The sequence below is a fragment of the Podarcis liolepis genome (assembly GCF_965112155.1).
Source record: "Podarcis liolepis genome assembly, chromosome: 8".
In the NCBI taxonomy this organism is placed as follows: Eukaryota; Metazoa; Chordata; class Lepidosauria; order Squamata; family Lacertidae; genus Podarcis; species Podarcis liolepis.
The window spans coordinates 57,141,018-57,158,785 of record NC_139560.1 but is presented as its reverse complement, the minus strand read 5'-3'; the positions used below and the strand labels follow the sequence as shown (position 1 = coordinate 57,158,785).

The 17,768-nt window shown below is 42.1% G+C and overlaps 1 protein-coding gene across 4 annotated transcripts in view; it reads right to left on the bottom strand.

Annotated features, from left to right (window-relative positions):
* Positions 1–17,768, bottom strand: part of NFATC1 (nuclear factor of activated T cells 1) — a 135,679-nt gene that overhangs the window by 32,670 nt on the left and 85,241 nt on the right. For 2 of the 4 annotated variants that reach the window (XM_083518642.1, XM_083518641.1), the window contains exon 9: positions 5,585–5,964. In XM_083518642.1, the coding sequence (XP_083374768.1) occupies positions 5,585–5,964 (380 nt within the window). Of the gene's footprint in view, positions 1–5,283; positions 5,965–17,768 lie in introns of all 4 variants that reach the window. The other 2 variants (XM_083518640.1, XM_083518639.1) reach the window with 1 other exon arrangement.

Sequence of the window (17,768 nt, the reverse complement as noted above, 5' to 3'; positions counted from 1 at the left end):
CTAAACCAAATGAATATATAAAACATGTTATATAACGTATGACCATAAAATTTAATGAAAATTGGAATACCATTGATATAGCACCATACCCCCTCCAAGGGAGACCCAGGAGAACTGAGAGATTGGAAGTAACTTCACCACCTTGGGGACACCTCAAGGTGTAGGGGAGAGAGGGAGAGAGACATGGAGAACCTTCACAAAGCCGGTAGCTGAAGCAAAAAAGGAAATCTTAATATTGTGACCTGACCCATTGTGGTTTCATTTAATGGTCCACCACTCAAATGTAGACATTTAGATACATTAAAGGTTTGACCCTGATGAATTATTTGAGTTCTATATTTTCCTCTCCTACCCATCGCGTCTAACCTTCATCTCCAATGTTAGCGACCCAGCATGTTTCAACACAGTAGTATGTACGCTTTCAATCATCATTATAAATGAGGAGGGGTCCTCAACCCAGGCGCTCAGCCAGGTTTACTAAAACTTTCCACGAGGAAAGCCTTTTGTTTTCCCCTCCAGAGCTGCTAGACTAGGCCAGGAGAGAGGAAGAGAGGGAGGGGAAGAGAGGAGAGGAGAGGGAGGGCATTATGGGGAGCTTGAAATCCACTCTGGTGTGTTGACAGTATTACTGGGCTTTGCAGAGTACCTGCATGTTGTTCTAATGACATCTGGACTACTGGAAATCAGTGAGCACACTCAGAAGTTTTTAAAAGGCATAATTGTGGCAGCAGCAGACTAAACTTAATGCCTCGAGAGCCAATCACTTTAATCACAAAGCTGAGGTGCATGAAAAAGGATACATTTCAACGCAAGAATAATTCTGTCTGGTATAGTTCCTGTTCAAATAAACTATATGACCAAATCATGTGCATTTCAAATTTATATATAAATTTGAAATACATATAACACCCCCGCCCTTCCCGAACATATGGTGTAGAGGCAACAGAATTTAATATATGCTGCATAGGAGAAATATGGACACGTCAGACATCTAACAGTTCGACAGAGTAAGCAATTCATGGGAAGGACATTAGCAATAGCTCATATTACCTCCATAAGTTACAGCTTTTACTGCAAAAGTTATTTTTAAGAGACACCTTTAAAACGGCTGGTTAGGCTGCAGCTTTCAATAACACTTTGCCTGTGGTTTTACCTTTTTTAACATACTTACGCGAGAGTTTAATACTCCCAATTTATCTTTTATTTTTTTAAGAAAGCCATTGAAATGTATGCATTCATGGGCAAAGTGCTATAAAACTCACAGCTGCACAGAGACAATTACAAGGGGCAGAAGCTGAATGGCATTGGGGCAGGGAAGCGGATGAGGTGTTTTTGATGCCTGCTGTCAGCCATGTTTAAAAAATCCAGGTACCTCTTGGTTTAGCACCTCCCTCTCTCTTTCTCTAAACCCACCTACCCAGACAGACAGACAGACAGACAGACAGAGACAACCTAATGGGCGGAGAATCTGTGGCTCTCCATTTGATGTTGGATGACAACTCCCATTATCCCTGCCCATTGTCCTTAATGTTGGGGCCATTGGGAGCTGGAGTTGAAACACAAAGGAGGCCCATAGGTTCCCCATCCCTCTTACAGATAAGATCATCCAAGCAAGCCTTCAAGTATAAAGAAAGGGGGGGGGATATGTAGTGCAATGAAAAAAACAGCAACAAGCATTTTAGTTCCCAGATTCCATTTCCCAAATTTGTTTCAGGTAACTCTGACTTCAGAGACAAATATGACACTCAGTTTGTACTGAGGTGCTGTGGGCGGGAAAGTTAATGCCTTTTGTCCTTGATGGGAATCAGACCAATGGGCTGTTGTAACAGGGCCTTCTCAGCAGTGACCATACAATTATGGAATTTATTTCCTATTAACATCAGGCAGACCCTACCTCTTTGAAGCAGGCCTTGGAGACATATTTCTTCTCTATAGCTTTTAATGCAGGGTCATAAATAGTGGTTGCTTAGTGGATGGTGGCCAAACTTTATTATTGTCTCTTTGCTGGTTTTCACTTTATTATTGTTGTCGGTTGCATATTTTAAATGAGCTTTATGAGTTGGATTTATATTGTAAACATGTTGTAAGCTGCTTTGTGGAGGACATCTCAGAAAGCCAATCATAAATCCCTTAGATAATTAAATTAATGTTCCCCGGGTAACAGAATATTGTGGGGAGATGATCAACAGTGCTTAAACCAATGATTTTCAGCACACATTCTTAGAAGCAACTTCCATTGGCTTCACAGATCTTACTTAAAGTATGTGCATTTTAGGTAACCCTTTTAATGGTTTTGTTTAACATTTTGGGAAATTGCTTCCCATTAAGAATATCATTCAAATGATCACACCTTGGCTTAGTTACGCCAAGATGTGTATGAACCTTTCACATAAACATGCAACCTCTTTAGTTCTTACTCTGCTGTGTGAAATGTTTAAACCAGGAAGTCTTTGACTAAACCAGAGACGCCCATTTTGGCATGAGTTGGTTACCAGCTCCCAAACAAGCCAAGATATTACACCAACTTCAAACCATTTTTTTAAAAATACACTGGCTTGATCTAAAGTATAACCATGATTTCTAGGAGTTGTGTCCAGTGAAGTAACTGCATGAGGAGAAAAATCTCTGCTCACATGACATAACTTCCCCTCCTTCATCTGTGTGCTGAAGCAGATTCGGGGTGTGTGTAGGGGGCACACAGTGGGGAGGAGAAGGAGATGTTCTGTTGAGCAAGACTGTTGGATTCAACTCCTGGTTCAGACATGATGCGAATCTATGGCTTATTCAAGGTTTCCTGATTTAATTGCAGCTCACACAGAATAATCTGAGTTATTTATTTATTTTTTGAATTCATAGACTGTCTTTTGGCAAACCTATGACTTGTTCATCCAAAGTTTAGATGGAAATAAGCCAACATTAGTTAAAAGTTAATATGCTTTATTTAAAAAAAAAGGTTTAGAACATAAATGTCTCTGGTTTGAAAAGCTATTGTAACTTGGTTGCTGGTTTTTTCCTTCAAAACATTATTTGTTATCAGTGCATTCAGTGAAACACTGACTAATAATATCTCTTAGCATAGAAAAGTTGGACCATCGGTTACTTTCCAGGAGTTTCTTCCTGTTGGTGCTGACTGTCACTCACAAAGATAACATTTCTTGATAACCCCCGTTAATTTCTTTGATGTTTTTAATGGTAGGAAATAACTTCACAATTGAATGGCATTTGCTGTAGGAAATGACCTTCCTTTGATACTGAAAATGACCAATTTGACTTTGCAAATTAGGAACAGTTAGAGAGTTTGCACATACTTTGCAAGGCACAAATTTTACTGAAAGGTGACATTCTGCTAGTGGCCAAAGAACTGCCAGCTTCAAGTGCAAGTGTGGTTCTAAGTCAACCACAGCGAATACTCTTCCTGATTGAGAAATGTCCTACAAACTTTGAGCCATTTTAGAAATATCTTACAGAAGACAGGTGGTGTGGATTCTATATGGATGTGCATAATTTTCACATATCTAAAAGTGTCTCACTTTGGTGCAATTTGATAATTTGATTAAACGCCATCTAAAAACAGAGAGCCAACCTTCTGGTGGAAGATTCCAGAAAGAGTGCCATTTTCCTGCTTTTAACATCACCATTTGAAAATAAAATTACCAAAGGAGAATGTTGTTTTTGAAGGAAGGAATGCATTAAAAAGTGTAAGGTAATCCTCAGATACCTTGATATAAAAACATGCAAAACCAAGGGTTTCCTTAGGATTTTTCCTTTTGATTAAATTAATTGCATGATTAAAATTTGCATTGTCTGCATGAGTGCCATATTAATTCCAGTGGTGGAGAAGTTTGGTATTAGTCATAGAATATTTTTGATTGAGTCAATTACTTTTGGATTTCCGCCCCCTCAGATCTGTAACATATCTGAACAGGTTGCTACACAACCAGATAACATAATATTGTTCAAGCTTAAAAATTCAGACTTTTAATCAGAATTCAGGAGGAGAATTAATAAAGTACTTCATTTTAAAAAAAATGTCATTGCTTTGCCCCACAAGACAATCATATTCATAGTTTAAGTGGAACAATTACCTTAAAATTGGCATCTGTTCAAAGGTCTTTCTATACCATGGTGCATTTATATCATGTTTTGTGTCACTGAAGTGGGCCTCCTCTTGCCTTGCTTACACGCTCTACGCGGCTCTTGCTTTGCTTGCTTTACAGCGAGCTGGGAGGAGCAAGGCAGGAGGAGGGACGGACGGGACCCATGGCTCTCGTCCGCCCCTGCTCCCAGCTCGCTATAAAGCAAGCAAAACGAGAACCGCGCAAAGCGGGACAGAAGCCATGTAAACAGCTCTCGCTTTGCTTGCTTTACAGCGAGCGACGGACGGAAGCCATAGCTCCAGTGGTGGAGGCATCCCTCAGCTTGGGACTGGAGCGGCAGCTGAGGGATCCTGCTGCCGTCCAGTGCATTGCTCCATAAGATGCACAGACATTTCCCCTTGCTTTTTAGGAGGAAAAAAGTGTGTCTTATGGAGCGAAAAATACGGTGTGTCTTATGGAGCGAAAAATACGGTAAATAAGGCACAAGTTCATATGAACTACCAGGGCTGTAAACACCACATCACAATTCAGTGAGTTAATAAAATTCCAGATTTTGCCCTTTATTGCTCTGAAGGAATAAATCTCTTGGAGTTTGACAAACTCATTGTAGCATTTTAACACTGCAGTGGTGCGTGCAGTGTGTGTATTAGCCAGCTACACATTTACAACAGAAAGTAAGGAAACTGGAGATGTGACTGGTGAAGCCGCCTTAACTTCAGATGTCGAAGAGTGAAAGTCACGATTTGATTTATAATTTGGACTTTTCTTAGCTGAAACAGAGCAGTTTTATCACTTAATTCCAGATAGCAGGCTTGCGCATTTCAACCTGCAGGATATGACAGGCAGTGGATCAATTCCAAATCAGCTCTCAGTGCCATTCTGCAAGCCACTGGCATCGATATAAGCCAAGACCATATGGTTAAGATTATTGCAATGTAGCTGTTGGACATGTGGATACTTCGGCAATGACTAACAGCATTTAAACGTTTAGATTATGCGCTTTCATTATTGCTGATGACATTAAAGGAATCTTTCCCATCCAGTTGTCACTCGAGCAAAATTAGGCAACACTCCGCAAAGCTGTTAACGGGCAGCTTCCCCCATCAGAACGTTTCAGGAGGTTAAAAGAACTCAATGGCACATCAAAATGGCTGAACATAAACCTCTACATCTGCAGGAGACTTACCATCGTCCAGGTATAACTGGTCCAATTCCTCGCGTTCTCGCTTGATCGTTACAGGAATAGGGGCCAAATTATGATTACTGTCCTCATGCAACTCGGGCAACGGCAGTGGCTGATTTGCTGGAGATTCATTTCTTTGAACATTCGGCAGTTGCTGCTGACCCATTACGGATGAGCGAGTTGGACTGCAGGACTGCAAATAGGTTGGCTCTTGGGTTACAGATGGAACTGGAGAGGAGGGACTGTTGGGATAGAGTGTTTGTTGGTAACCAAGGGAACAGCTACTGCTCAGATGTTGACTCACCTGCGGCTGCAGCATGATGTGAGATGACTGATCTGGAGAGCTTGGATGCACAACTATAGACCTTGGCACTTCCTGTATGGCGGGGACACCTCCAACCGTCTGCTGAAGTCCTAGGTGGCTGTGGCCTGGGTTGGTGATGCACTTGTAAGCAGGAGAGGAAAGATCATGCAGCTTAGGACTTGAGCTGGGAGACGATGACATCACAGCATTTCTCTGCTGACAGGAAGTGAAGCCAGTCACAAGGCACGAGCCAGGATCAGGAGGCATCATGATCTGCTGGCTGTAGTACGGCTTGGAGAGAGGGCTTAATCCTTGGTTCCTTGGTCCACAGGTTTGAGCAGGCTCATAGTCGTCAGTGGGTTCTGTTTTTATAACTGGAACTGTTGAAAGAAAAAGAAAGTGCTTTAAATAAACACGGAGTTGCACATTGGTATGATCAAGTTGGCTTGTGGCTAGGATACCCTTTGCAAAAACAAACAACGTCTTGAATAAGACTCTGTGTGTCCTTTGCCTGGTTCTCCCACCCCATAAAAAATATGAATGAGTCATCCGCACAAGAAAGTCACAGCTGGTTCTAATATTGAAAAAGACTATTTTCTTTGGACTCTCCTCCAGCTCTAATGTGCTATAAAAATCTATTTGCAAATAGCTGCGCTGCAGTAGAAGCTCTGGACCCAAGGGCTCTATGGATTTGTAGTAATCAAAGGAAATTTTTTAACTTGGATGTACTACCACATGTCTACTGCTACTGATGGCCCATTTGATAGATGTCTGCACAATGGGTAAATTCAAGCATGGGGATTCAGAAAAGGGGCTTCCAGAGTTCACCAAAACAAAACTTCAGGAAGAACGGCATGCTTATGAAAAATGATGCATTTAATCATACAGCTTTTTTCTTGAAAAAGCTAGAATCTGACTTTTCTTTTTTAAAGCAAATACAGTGGAACAGGGTCTACATATCATATTTATAGCCCACAGAAGAGCACACCAATATATATATGGTATGCAAGGAGCATCCAGATCACGGCTTACTTGATTCAGAAAGATAGAAACAATCCTTTAAAGCCCTTGTCTACATTCTACTATGCAAAAACAGGCTACCTTCTACTTGCTCAGTCAGGCAACAGCTCCTCCCACCACCACACCTTGTGGCTGTACTTGCTAATCAAGCACAAGTCACAGTTTCTAAAAATGCTGGGGAGAGAAGGCTGAAGGGCTTATTAAAACGATGCATACAAAAATGTTCATTTTAGGAAAACTTTGCACCAAAATGCAGATAATTTTGTGGTGACATTTTTTTTAAAAAAGAAGCAAACAGATGCAGAAATGTGGTGATCAGAAAATTATCAGATTCACCCACCTTTAGACATAGCATCAGCCAAAATTACATTAGAACCTAATTTCTGCAGCAATGCTAGCTATAAATCAGTGACGTCTCCAAATGGTGACATCACAGCAGTTGGATAAACACAATGAGCTCCTGTGTGGACACAAATGTGGTAAGGGTCATTTAAGTTTTATAAACTGAAATGAAGGCTCTGAATGAGTAAGATATTAACACATCAAACCTTCACAAAAACCTTGCTGAGGGAGGACAAGTATGGTTGGTTGTGTGTATTTTTTAAATGAATTTGCAAAGGTCCATTTAGAATATTAGAATCCAGAGTTTCTAACATTTATCTATTTTGGTTTGTAGCTATTATAATATGTAAGAAATATGGCACATACTACAAAATACAAGGCATTCAGCTGCCATTCTTCTAATTACCGTATTTTTCACTTTATAAGATGCACCCGACCATAAGATGCACCTAGTTTTTGGAGGAGGAAAACAAGAAAAAAAATATTCTGAATTCCAGAAGCCAGAACAGCAAGAGGGGCAGCAATCCCTCTTGCTGTTCTGGCTTCAGCAATAGCTGTGCAGCCTGCATTCACTCCATAAGACACACACACATTTCCCCTTACTTTTTAGGAGGGAAAAAGTGCATCTTATAGAGCAAAAAATACGGTAATTGGGTGACTGCTGTTAAACAACAACCAAAGGTTCTGTGTTGTATTAAAGCCTAGTTAGATTATTGTAATCAGAGCTGTTTTAGGCAACATAATCAGTTGTGCATGCTGCAGTAAACCAGTTAGTTGAGACGTAAGATGTCACAGCAGATTTTCTGGTCTTCCTATAAAGAGCCATGCAAATGCATAACGAGACTTTATTGGCTCTGACGTATGTACTTCTATGGCTCACATCTACACAAAGTGTTAGCCTGTTGGGTTATTCTACTAAAAACTCAACATTAAGTATAATTATATTTCCAAGTAATTCAAATTACTCAGTGATGTTACAATTCTCTTCTGTTTCCAAATAATTCAGTTATTCAGTGCTTTACAATTGCCGTTAAAATGTTTGGCTGTTCAACAAACACCAAAAGAGACAGGACACTGTCAAACCATGGGCATTCAAGTTCTTCCAGAGGAAAACCCTGGGGCCTCCAATTTGCTTATGTGGAACTAATGATGCTAGAACATGCATTTTCTATCGTAATACATTAAGCATGCAATTCTGAAAGAGGTAAACTGAGTCCAAATTTGTCTTTACTTCTAAAGAAGATTCTTGGACACAAGAAACACATTACAGTCCCCTCCCCCAGAGCAACAACAACAAAAAAGTGTTGCTTTGACCACTTCTTCATGGTTTACCAAATGCTAGTTTTATTGGTTTGAGAACACTGGGATGGGGTGGAGCCGAGAAGCAACTGCCCATTATACTTTAGGGAACCCAATATTAGTTTCCATTGAGTGAGTGTTATAAAGAAAAGAGTGGAAGTGGAAGGGATGAATCTGATTAAGATCCAGAAAACAAGGATATTCCAGTTAGCAAGCTTTTTTGCTGGGAGGGGGCTCCTATGCCTTTAACAGCTGCACGATAAATCGGACTTCGGCAGGTGAAGCTATTCCCATTACTGCATCTCTATGCCAGAAAATTCTTTGTCTGCTGAATCCATGCTTGCCATACAGCTGTTGAGACTAACTAGTTCTGATTATATGCTTAGGACAAACTGCATGCTGTCCTGTGATCCAGCATGCAATTTACTGCCTGATCCAAAAGAAGCAAAAGATTACCACGCATGCATGTGTGGATGTGTGCATATGCTGAAAAACAGTAAAAAATACAAAATGAATGTGAATGCCAGAAGAGGCTACAGATGCTAAACCAATAAATACTGTTATTAAAGAGGATTCCAATGCATCCACAGGGTATCTGTGAAGTGATATGATAAGTGCAATCTCTGGAATGCTGTCAAGCAAATCCCATAAATCCTCCATTGTTAGAGACAGTGGCATAAATCCATTAGGGAGATTTGGTTCATGTAGTTAAAATCTTGAGTCAAAATGAAATGCCAGACTACCCTCCAGATTCAACTATGCAGTTTTACTCATGAAGCCACACTGTGGAACATTCAGGGTTCTTCAGCAGGTTGTCAAGATCGGTGCTAAAACCACTGGATAACACATGTACTTTCCATCTGCAGCAAAATCCCAGGTACAAATGTAGGAAGGTATCCAATGAAGTTATACTTAAGAGTAGATGCACTGAAATCAATGAACTTAAATGAGTCACGACTACAGGAAGTCCAGTTATTTCAGTGGACCTACTGTAGGATTCAACTGGACATAACCCCAACTACTTTACTATTGTTTTTAACTCTTTAATCAGTGTTACAAGCCAATAATCCACTAACATTTTCACCACTGCGGATTAACTACATAATTAAAAATATATGATAAAACTGACAGGATTGTCAGCAATATATCCCGACTTAAGAGCTACCCTGTTCTCATCACTGCAGTTTGTAGACTAACTTGTCAACAAGCTTCTGTTGCTTTTAGAAAAAAACTAATGGCATGATCTGATTTAATCAACAACAACTGTATAGTGACTAGTGCTATGTCAGAATTTTTAAATGTTTGATTCTTAATGTGAAAGTTGCAATGGAGGGCAGGGGTCAACCTTTTCATGTATTCATAGCAATTGTTTCCCAGATTTGAAAGTGTTTGATTTCAGCCAATCCGGGAATCATGGTGTGACTGTGACAACTACATGGTATCACATAACAAATAAGTTATGATTTTGTGATACTGCCAATGCAGTTGGAGTTTGATATTTGGGCTGTTCTGGATAGGACTACATTTTCCCCTAAGGACTGTGTTTGCTGATTTTGGCTTCCTGGTCCAGCTCTGCTCCTGGGTGTCCAGGTGGCATCTACAGCCAGGAGTGCTTTTAATCCATTTGAGCTTGTATGCCAGCTGCAAACTGGGGAAAGAAAACATTGCTGCTTATAGCTACCAAGTTATAATATGCTTTATATGGGGCTGCCTCTGAAACACTTTTGGAAGCTGTAGCTAGTCCAGAACATGTCAGACAGATTATTAACTCAGAGCTGCCTCTTTGATCATATTACATCTGCGTTCAAAGTCTCGCATGGACTTCCATCTGGTTTCTAGACACAATATGAAATGTTGGTGCCTGCATGGTTGAGGTGCAGGGTATTTGAAAGATAGCCTTCTCTCATATGAACCTGTCCACGCTGCAGTCGTCACTTGAGGCCCTGCTATGTAACCCTTGTTTTCCAGTGTAAGGTAGAAGGGGAGGGGGCTATGGATAGAGCTTTCTCAGTCATGGTTCCCAAATTCCGGAACTCTCTTCTCAGGTTGGACACTTTGTTCCACTACATAATATGCTGTGGAAATTGAAATTCTCCCCCACAGCTGAAGAGTTCTCTGAGTTCTCTCATTTTTAATATCAGATTTCTGTCCATTTATCCTTTGGCATAGAAACTGATCTGTCTCGTCTATGTAAACGGTTGGCAGATTGCATTGTTGGCAGATGATGGCATATATCATATTAGAGGCTGTGCAGGTGAAAAAGCCCATAATTGTGTGGTTCATGTTGTTTAGTCCCATGATAAGAGTGAAGAGCTAACATTGCTGTTTGTAGCAAGGGTTTGTTCTACGGCTTATATGATTCAGGATGCACATTAGGTTAAGGCTTTACATTTAAAAGGTGTTAGGATATTTCCGTTCCACCTTAAAGGGAGCAGGCTTTGTGAGTAACAGAGTCTGCGCATGTTCTAGTCACAGGATGTTTATGTTCTTGCTGAGATTCCTTTCGTTTTCTCAGTTGGCCGAAGATGCTGACACAGAACGGTCACGTTTTCTTTTGTTCTGTTAAACGCTAATAAAGTCTGAAAATTATGCTCTTCTGCGGTGCAAGCTTTTGGCTGTGTTTCTGCTGATAAACAGTGTACACCCAGCCCTGGAATGTGGCTAGGAATTTCCAGAGGCTTCGTGTCGCTAACTGCTGGATCTGCCTGTCTACGGGAGGCCGATGGATCGTCCAGAACTCCGGCTTGGGGGCTCATGATGGACACTATCTCCCTGGCAGTTTCCCAACAACAAGGTTTCGGGCCCAGATTCACGGCACCTACAGGAGAGTAAAGCTGCAACAGACTGCGTAAGAGCCTCAGGAAGGTGAGATCCACCTGGCTGATGGAAGGACGTTGCAAATTGCTGGAGAAGGGACTGTGAAACTTGCAAGTTTGCGCACAACCATCAGCGGTGTACTGTATGTTCCAGGAGCTGCGAGCAACTTGTTGAGCGTCCCACAGCTTACTGGGCGTGGTTTTCAGATTTCCTTCAAGAGGAGCGTCTGTGTCATCAGTAAAGGCAAAGAGGACTATTTGCATGCAAAGTTTATGGATGGTTTGTTCCATATAACTTATGAGGACACTGCTGTTGTGTCAAATGCTGATTCTTGTTGTGTTGCACAAACTAACAAAGTTCTTCATGCAGGTTGCATTCATGATGCGCATCGAAGATTTTGTCACCTCTCTTGGAAGGCACTGGCCAAGATGCCAGAGGTGGTTGAAGGTTTGAACATCAAACCTTGTAAATTTCACATGAAATGTGTATCTTGTGCAGAGAACAAGGTGAAGGTTGCTCCAAAAGGCAAGGAGTCTAGCAGGCAGGCTTCCAAACCCTACCAGCTAGTGCATGCGGACCTGGTTGGTCCACTTGCGCCCTCTATAGGAGGAGCAAGGTACTTCATGATTCTGATTGATTCTTTTTCCAGGTTCATTCATGTGTTTTTGCTCGAACAGAAATCGCAAGCGTTTCCGAAGTTTAAGGCATTCTGTGCTTGGTTGCAGAATGTGCACGGTAAACGAATTTCTTGCTTGTTTACTGATCGGGGCGGGGAGTTCACTTCTCAGCAGTTTGAAGCTTTCCTGACTGAGAAGGGAATCCAGCATGACATGTCAACGCCCAGATCGCCATGGATGAATGGACTTGCAGAGAGAGCAAATCAAACATTGCTGCAAGGGATAAAAACCTTGTTGCATGATGCCAATCTCCCTGATAAGTTTTGGGGGGAAGCTTTGGGGAATTTGGTTTACAGTTATAATCGCAGATTGTCATCACCCATTGGTTGTACCCCCTATGAGAAGATGTTTGGCAAGAAACCCAACACCAAACACATGAGAATTTTTGGTTCGGACATGTGGGTACGCACACAACAAACCAACAAGCTTGGGAAGCGTGGGGCACATGGTTTGTTCATGGGGTACGAAAAAGGTGCATACAGGGTATGGATGACTGACTCTAAGTCCATTAAGTTCACAAGGAGTGTTGAGTACAATCCTAAGTGGGGGGAAAATGTGGGAATTTTCCAGAGTTACCCAGAGGAGGATGAAGGTGATGTCAAGCAAGCAGCTAAAGCTGAGGATGCTGCTGCTGATGATGAGGATGAGGATGATGATGAGGATGATGATGATGATGATCAGAGTTCGGATTCCAGTTCAGTGGGCGGCGCTGCTGCTGATGTCAGTGAGAGTGATGACACAGCAGACTACCAGAGCGCAAAGGCCTCAGTCAGACCATCTGATGCGTCTGACAATGAACTGGAAGAACCACTGTTCACCATTGGTCACTTTTCTCCTAAGAAAGAGGAGATGAGTCCAGAAGACTTGCGTCTAGTAAGCAGATCTGAAAGGGCGACCAAAGGCAGACCTCCAAAGAGGTATGCTGATGAGTTTGCTAAGACAGCAACTGCTGTTCTTAGTAGCTCAGAGAAGGTATGGGAACCTTCAAGCTTCAAAGAGGTTCAGGAGTTAACCTCTAAAGATGCTGAGCCTTGGCTTAATGCCATGAAGGCTGAAGTTGATTCCTTGAACAGGAACCAAACTTGGGAATTGGTACCGGTAGTCCCAGGAATGAGACTGGTTGGCAGCAAATGGGTCTTCAAGGCCAAGACAGACCAGAATGGCAAGGTAGTCAGACACAAAGCCAGATTGGTTGCCAGAGGTTTTTCACAGGTACCAGGACAGGATTACCACGAGACCTACTCACCCACAGTCAAATATGAGAGCATTCGGCTGATGCTCAAGGTCGCTGCGGAGGAGAAACTGCATGTTTCCCACCACGACATTAATACAGCTTTTTTGTACAGGATTTTGAATGAACAGCTGTTCATGCTTCCACCTGATGGGATGGAGATACAGAAGGGTATGGTCTGTAAACTGCGGAAATCCTTATATGGTCTCAAGCAGAGTGCCAGGTGTTGGAACACAAAACTCACTGAGACATTGCTTTCTCTAGGTTTTCACCAGGGCAAAGCTGATCCATGTGTGTTTGTCAAGGAGGAGGGGCAAAACAAACTGTATTGTTTATGTTTTGTTGATGATCTTCTGATGTTTTGGAAGAATCAGGCTTTTTACCAAAGCACCCTAGCTCAACTGAAGGAGCACTTTGACATGAAGGATCTTGGTGAGGTATCCAACTATCTTTCTCTGCAGGTGGAGAGAGACCAAGCAGGTAATTTTCTGGTACACCAAACACAGAAAATTGCTGATGTGTTAACCAGGTTGAATTTGGTTGATGCAAACCCAGCAGACACACCGATGGTGACAGGTTACCAGGTAGACAGTACTGCTGAAGCGTTTTCTGACACAACGCTATACAGATGCATTCTAGGCAAGCTGAATTTCATTGCCAGATGTTCAAGACCTGACATAGCTGTAAGCTGTAATCTGCTTAGCAGACATGCCAACAATCCTACGGTTCAGGATTGGAAAGCTCTGAAGCGCATAGCCCGCTACTTGAAAGGGACTATGCACTACAGGCTGAGGTTCACCAGTCAGAAGACTGGAGGTCTTGAAATCTTTGCAGATGCAAGTTTTGGAAGTGACACCACGGATGGTACAAGCACTTCTGGAGTATGCTACATGTACAACCACTGCCTGTTTGACTGGTTGTGCAGGAAGCAGACAACAGTGAGCCTAAGTTCCTGTGAAGCAGAACTCAATGCTCTGTCATTTTCACTCATGGATTGTGAATGGTTGATGCAACTGTTTAAGGACATCAGGGTGTCTGTGAAATGTCCTGTACAAGTGTATCAAGACAATAGATCGTGTTTGGCTTTGCTGAACTCCGAGAGTTGCAAGCAGAGAACCAAGTACTTGCAGATTAAGCTACATCGTGCAAGAGAGTGTATTCAGAAAGGACTGATTCAGGTGTCCTACATGGCAGGAAATGAAATTCCTGCTGATCTGTTGTCTAAGGTTGTTAACAAAGAACAACATAAGGTTTATGTACAAAGGTTGCAATTGAGTGAACCACAGGTACAACAGGTTACACGGAAAGGGGGAGGATGTTAGGATATTTCCGTTCCACCTTAAAGGGAGCAGGCTTTGTGAGTAACAGAGTCTGCGCATGTTCTAGTCACAGGATGTTTATGTTCTTGCTGAGATTCCTTTCGTTTTCTCAGTTGGCCGAAGATGCTGACACAGAACGGTCACGTTTTCTTTTGTTCTGTTAAACGCTAATAAAGTCTGAAAATTATGCTCTTCTGCGGTGCAAGCTTTTGGCTGTGTTTCTGCTGATAAACAGTGTACACCCAGCCCTGGAATGTGGCTAGGAATTTCCAGAGGCTTCGTGTCGCTAACTGCTGGATCTGCCTGTCTACGGGAGGCCGATGGATCGTCCAGAACTCCGGCTTGGGGGCTCATGATGGACACTATCTCCCTGGCAGTTTCCCAACAACAGGCAGAGTAATAGAAATGCTTACAAGAGGATCCATGAACAGGATCTGGAATCTCTAACAGGTTTCTGAACTTTCCAATTGTATATACATTATTATTTTCATAACATCTTTCTCCCATTTTAAATTTATGCAACATGCATTGTTCAAACTATGTATATGATTTCTCTACATCTCCACTTGTACAGTGGAATCTAGAATATATGCCAGGATTTGCATAGAGTTAAGTGTCTCGCTACAAAGCTAAAATATTTCTATTGTCCATTAACTGTGAATTGTTTAACTACATTCCAGAAATTGCATTTAGAAGACATCTGAAAGCAGCCCTGTATAGAGAAGCTTTTTAATGTGTAATGTTTTATTATGTTTTTGAATATGTTGGAAGCTCCCAGAGTGGCTGGGGCAACCCAGTCAGATGGGTGGGATACAAATAATACAATTGTTGTTGTTATTGTTTTTGTTGATATTGATGAAATAACATATGGGTATATTTTAGTCATAGTGATGTGGGTGGCACTGTGGGTTAAACCACAGAGCCTAGGACTTGCCGATCAGAAGGTCGGCGGTTCGAATCCCCGTGATGGGGTGAGCTCCTATTGCTCGGTCCCAGTTCCTGCCAACCCAGCAGTTCGAAAGCACATCAAAGTGCAAGTAGATCAATAGGTACCACTCCGGCGGGAAGGTAAATGGCATTTCCGTGCGCTGCTCTGGTTCGCCAGAAGGGGCTTAGTCATGCTGGCCACATGACCCAGAAGCTGTACGCCGGCTCCCTTAGCCATTAAAGCGAGATGAGCGGCGCAACCCCAGAGTCGGTCACCACTGGACCTAATGGTCAGGGGTCCCTTTACCTTTACCTATATTATAGTCATCTTTGATATCAAGAAATATTTATGACATTTGTAAGACTCAGGCCCTTTCCCCCCTTTGCCATCCGACAGCTCTGCTAACCCAGCAAGGTTAAAGAGTTTGCTCAACTGAGCATGAAAGTTTAAAGCAGAAACATCTCAGGAGAGCAGCAATAAAAACACAGATCTGTGTCACAATAAAGGAAGCTGTAATATATTGCATCTTGGTTTTACTACTTTCACCTAGTAAAAATAGCTTAATATTTCAGTTTAGAAAGTGAGCTAACAGTGGGTGGAGGATGCAAAAAAGAAAAAAGCGTGGCTCTTAAATACCGCTAGAAAACTATCACTATAAATAGTCAGTGAATAATTATAGACACTGAACAGGCAACAGAGCCCAACGCTAGCAGAAGTGGTCAATAACCACTATTTGAATTGCACCCCGTAGGAATTGGGCCAGTGCAGACCCAGACCATGTCATGATATGGACAGCTGTGTGGTTGCATGCATACGTCAGCAATTCTGAATTGCATCGTGGTTAAGAGGGTGAAGGTTTCTGGCTGAAATCTCAACTCAGCCATGAACTCACATGGTTGCCTTTGACGAGTCACTATCTGCTAGTTCCTCCCCGATCCCGTCCCTATAGCTAACGTATAGTGCAGCAATAGGGAGTACTGAGCCCTTAGTAAATGATACGAAGCAGCTCTCTTCCATTTAAAATGGCTTTTTGCCGCCATATAGACAGAGTGGCCTGATACCTATTCTCAGCATTGTGGACAGCTGGGATCACATTTAGAAAAGTTAGGATGCCACAACCTGAGAATTGGCCCAGCCATGGCTGTTTATTTTGAATAGCATTTTATGATTCTCTTCATGAGTCTGCCATGGTTGATACTGTTTGCATATGAGGAAAAAATGGTTGCAAGATCCAACTTTAAGTAGGCCCATCACAACTTGGCAGCTTCCTGCTCGGTTGAAAGATAGAGTTGACCACTTTGTCCAGCTCCTCATACATTTTTGGTGATTTTTCAGGTCTAATAATGCTATACAATAAAGTATTTTCATAAACTTTCTGAGTTTTTAGTTCATTGTCCTTGCTTCCTGTCACAAAAGTTTTAAGCCATAAAACCACCGCTGAGAGGGCATTGATAGGAAATTAGAGAGTGCTGTGACACTGAGATTAGAATATCAAATGGATTGAGCCAGGCCCTCAGTATTTAATAAAAATGGACACTGCCAGAAGGGATTACAAGCAACTGAAAAAGAAAGAAGCATTGTTATCTGGAAAAATATATTTGGCAGTCTTTTAACTGACACTCATACCATTGGCATGGGTTTTAAAGCAGAGTGAATGGTTTCACTTGGCCTTAAATTTAAGTTTTAAAACAGATGTTGGTTACTGAAAGTACTATAAAAAATTAGGAACCAATTCAGTTTCACATTGGTGGATTTTAAGAGAGTATGATCTAAAATTACTCACTGCTATTAGTAGTAAAGCTCCTGTCAATATGATGGGTGGCAAACGCCAAGCATCTTGGGGGGTAGCGTCGTTTGCTTTGCTTTTCCAGTACATGGTGCTAGGGCTCACTTGCCTTCACTCAGTTCAGCCCTGAAGGACTGGGCTCCATTGGGTCAACAGCAGAGCGTGGCGAGGTAGTAGGAATGCCCACACCTCCCCACTATACAGTCCTAGGGACTGATGCTTAAAGAATCATGGGAAGATACAGGCTTCTGCCATGTTTAGACCACACAGCCCTTCGTCAAAGACCCTGCTGCCATGGTGAAGCAAGCAAGAAGACTCAGAGAATGAGGCCTGTTGTACCCTTAATCTACACTCTGCTAACATCATAGATTGTTGTGCTATGGAGCACAAAGGAATGGCCTGCATGATATGGGCAGATGGTGAAGAAAAACTATCCTCCTCTCTCTCTCCTCCCCATTGTGTCAGGATCAGGCCTTGGGTACCCTTGACAAGACAGAGTTTGGGCAGGTGGGAAACAGCCCTTTGTTGTAAAATGGCTCTCACAGGCTTTGTTTATCCCACTCAGAACAATGATTGCTAGATAAGTTGCGTTTCCTATTTTGCAGTTGGAAAAACGAGGTTGAGAGATAGGAACTTGCATAAAATCATCCATGATCTGAAGGCTGAAGTGGGACATGAACTCTTATCTTGCAGATCCATGGTCCATTGTATATATTGGAAGTCACATTACCTCAGCAGGATTAAAACGGATCACTAGAAATCTGC